Source organism: Arachis ipaensis, chromosome B05 (assembly GCF_000816755.2).
Source record: "Arachis ipaensis cultivar K30076 chromosome B05, Araip1.1, whole genome shotgun sequence".
NCBI lineage: Eukaryota > Viridiplantae > Streptophyta > Magnoliopsida > Fabales > Fabaceae > Arachis > Arachis ipaensis.
Window position 1 is genome coordinate 126,516,988 of NC_029789.2, and position 4,177 is coordinate 126,521,164.

A 4,177-nucleotide genomic window follows, 5' to 3' on the forward strand; every position below is an offset into this window, starting at 1 on the left:
TCACTGCACAAAAAAAAAAAAAAAAAACCATTGAGTTTAATTTAACACATTCAAAAAAGTTTAAGCAATTGGGGAATATAATCAATATAAAACACATTGATCAAAATTTGTAACGAATATATAGTTACTTACCTCCTCCAAGGTCCCTGGTGGAATTTCCTGTTACCATTAAACAAGCCAATCTTTCACACATCCTCTGCAGCACCGCAAGCCATCTCTGAGCTCCAAATGCCATTCCATTATAAACAAGATTCCGGAAAAGACGATGAACCGGAGTTTTGTCTTCGATCTCTACATGTTCAACCCATGTAACCTGATAATAACAATAACCTATTAGTAGAGTGACTAATATGCATGTTATGACAATATCAAAGTATAGCCAAATTTGAATTTCACCTTGGAGTATCCATTAGGCATGTCCTGAATGAAGCAACCGGAAGGAAGGCGATGAGATCGGAACGGCGGAGCAAAGTGATTGTCCTGTGGAAAATCATAGGAAACATCTACTATTGCCCATAGACCTTGCTCAATTTGCTGACAATAACGGAGGAAGTAGAATTCTCTTGTTGAAACAAGTGGAGACAGCACTTGCAACTCTTCATACATCTGAAATTTAAACACAAACAAAAATTTCATTCACAAAATAAATAATAACAATATAATTGGAAAGCATTGGAGAGAAATTTTAAACTTTAAATATACCAATTGCAAAGAACCACTATGACCACCCATCATCCCAGAAGATATAACTTCAATTGTTCTTGCAGCCGTTACAATTGTGGGAAACAGCTCCATCCACTTGCTCTGCAAAATCAATCATGATATAATTCAAACAATTCTAACGTTTCAAAATATCTATGAGTAACGTATCTGAAAAGTTGTCCAAATTGAGAGATATCTCACTGGGTCCATGAACATGTCAACCAAGGTTAGGCCATTCATGATAACAACACCAGAGTCTCTAGAAGCTTCTATCCTAACATTGGGGTTCTTCAAGTGACTATTAGCCTTTGGAAACATCCTATCATATGCATCAAAATTAAGAACATCTCTCCCATCACTTGATTTCATCCACAACGGCTCATTGGTCTGCAAGAGGCTCAGCAATTCCTCCATGGCGTTAGAGGCAATGCCTGACATTAGAGACTTGTCCATGTCCGAGAGACAAGCCGGCTGGTAAGGCACATGCGGCGGCATAGCCGAGGAACTCCCCGGAAGGAGGTCAAGGTCGAGGGAGGGGCCGCCACCGAACCCGGCGTGGCCCCCGAAACTCGACATGGTCAAATCAAGGGAGGATATATGAATTGGCTGAACCGGTGGGAGCTGTGAAATTGGCCTTCCAATGTACTTAGCCGCAATGCTAGACACTCTATCAAGCTGCAAATATTAAAATAAAAAAAAATGTTACTCTACTCAAACTCAAGCAAGAGGGTTGAATTTGAATTGAATTGAATTGAATTGACCTCTTCTTTTAGTTGGGCATTCTCAAGTCTCAATTTTTGTTCATCGAAATAGGAATCGTCGTTGAGGGAGGGGCCACCACCACAAGAGGGGCAGATAACGTTCTTGAGGGCCTCCCTTATGACTATGTTCTCGCAACGTATCTTATCATTCTCTGCCCTCAGTGCACAGTTATCTGCTCTCTCTCCATGCGCCTGAGACACAATTTTTTTTTAATAAACCAACAAAACAAACATAGAGAATTAGAGTCGTGAAACAAAATATTATTAAAATAAAAAAATAAGAATATGTATTATAAAAGAATGGAATAGAGTAGTAAATACCTTCATCTGGGTCCTTCTGTTCTGGAACCAAAATTTGATCTGCCTTGGAGCCAAGCCTAATTCTCTGCTTAACTGCAATCTCTGCTTCTCGTCTGGGTGATTACACTCCTTGAACACCCTGATCAATCATCATCATCAGAACAACGGACCCAAAAGATTTATATTATTCTGTAGACAGAGAGAGAAAAAGTGAGAGTGGTGGTGTGGGTCTTACCTTTCAAGCCTTTCAATCTGATTGGCACTGTGACGGTGGTAGCGCTTTTTCCTCCGCTCGGAAGAAGAAGCGTCGTTGTGATTGTGGTGGTGATGGTGGTGCTCCCCTGGGGACCCACCACTCCCTCCGCTACCATACTCCATTTTGCTCTCTCTTTTTCTTGATCACCCCACACACACACACACACACAAACACAAACACCTTCTTCTTCTTCCTTCTTCTTCTTTCTCCTGCTTGATCCTGTGCACTGAATTAGCTACTTCCCATGCTGACACCAGAAACCCATTTCAGAAAACAAAAGAAGAAAAAGCAAAGGATTAAGAGAAAGAGAATAATAGAGAGGAGGGAGGGAGGGAGGGAGGAAGAAAGGAAGAAAACCTTTTTGGTGGTGAAATGAATGTGGGGGGTGTGTGTGCGTGTTTATGGCTTATTATTATGATATATATGATATAATATTGGCATAAATTAAAAAAAATAAAAAAAACGATAGATATTAAAGGTTTTGTGGAGGCAAATGGCAAATATGCTCTTCTCAAAACCAATAATAATTACATATATATTTATTTGTAATAATATTCTGAAACCGCTGTGACAGACATCAAAGAAAGAGGCATGGATTTTGGAGAGTGATGGATGAGAGAGAGTGAGTTATGGCAAACCTTTTGGAGTCTGATAATAATGGATGATCATCATCATCATCATCCATGGATGAATGAATGAGAATCACAAAGAAAAAAAAAAAGGAAACACTCACCGGCAGTAATACTCTCTTGTTGTTGTTCCTGTATCTCTCTTGCACTCTATGAAAGAAAGAAAGAATGAATGAAGAGAGTGATATAGTTTTAATATATAAATAGTATATATGTGTATTATGTATTATTAAGGGATATATAAATCTTATAAATATGGTATGCGAATAATGTGTATGTATTGTTGTTGTGATGAGAGAGCGTAACTGATGGATGGGGGCTTTTAAAGCATTTAGAACGCGGAAAAGAAAAGAAATGGAAGGGACTTTTATGTCTCTCACTCACTCTATTCACTGCTACTACAACAACTAATAATATTGCACTTCTTTCTCTCTCTCTCTCTCTCTCTCTCTAGAACTGCTAGGGTGTCCCCTCCCAACTGAGCCTTTAATGACCTCGCTGGTTTCTGGTCTCCGCCGCCGCCAACGCCACTACCTCCTCCCGCAGTGTATGGCTGAAATCACACCATTGCTATTGTTATTGAACTGTTTATTAATATATTTTTAATTAAATCTTAATGTGTAGGATAATTTTATAAGTGTATAATTACATAATGATAGTATTTTTTATATTTGATGGAGTGAATAATCATTTAAAAAATAGATGTGATTTGATAATTATGTAAAATATTTATATTATCTGTATATTAAAATTAAATTTTTTAATTTTCTATCCAAATATATTAGAGAATCAATATTTTTAATAGAAAAATGAAAATTTTGTTAATATTAATTTATTTATATACAAAATAAATACAGGAAAAACACGTTGGTCACAAAATGTTGTAGATAATATTGTTTCCTTACATTTATTTTATATTTGAGTCCCTATTAGTCGATTCTCTATTTTCTTTTACTAAATGTGCTGCTCCTAGAATTTTCTTTTAACAGATATCTTTATTTCCAAATGTATTATCATCATTTGTCAAATTTTTTGTTTTCCCAATAATTGGACGCGAGTTTTAAAAATTATGACAAATAATTTTGAGTGTAAAGATATTTTAAGAAAAAAAAATATTCATCAAACTCCTCTCAATTTTTTCTTTATATTTAATTAGTGGATTAATAAGTATTTTGTATTAGCATCTATATTAGTATATTTTTAAATTTAATAATAATAATATCTTAAAATATCAACTGTTTTAGAATAATAAGGTGGAAAAATAAATAATTTCTCTTTAATTTTTATTCATACAATAAACATAATTAAATATTTATGTAAAATATTTTTATGACACAAGTTATTAATTGGCATTATTATCATCATCTTACGTTTGTATTTTATTTCATCTTTTTCTCTATCATCATTTATGTGTTTTAGGCTAAGCAATGACTTTCTCTCTCCTCATTTCTATTCATAGATCCACACGAAGTTTGCTCAAAAGTCAAACGGTGGTAAGTAGGCAACCCATTGGAACAGTTAAGGATCCT

The 4,177-nt window shown here is 35.4% G+C and overlaps 1 protein-coding gene across 4 annotated transcripts in view; it reads right to left on the reverse strand.

The window, feature by feature from the left end:
* The window catches only part of LOC107644059 (homeobox-leucine zipper protein HDG11-like), a 4,911-nt gene extending 1,759 nt beyond the window's left edge, over positions 1 to 3,152 (reverse strand). The window contains exons 1-8 of one of the 4 annotated variants that reach the window (XM_021124451.1): positions 2,753 to 3,152; positions 1,999 to 2,266; positions 1,785 to 1,902; positions 1,464 to 1,655; positions 904 to 1,377; positions 703 to 804; positions 397 to 606; positions 133 to 313 (exon numbers count right to left, since the gene is read on the reverse strand). In XM_021124451.1, coding sequence (XP_020980110.1) covers positions 133 to 313; positions 397 to 606; positions 703 to 804; positions 904 to 1,377; positions 1,464 to 1,655; positions 1,785 to 1,902; positions 1,999 to 2,141 — 1,420 coding nt within the window. In that variant the 5' untranslated portion in view covers positions 2,142 to 2,266; positions 2,753 to 3,152. The other 3 variants (XM_021124454.1, XM_021124455.1, XM_021124453.1) reach the window with 3 other exon arrangements.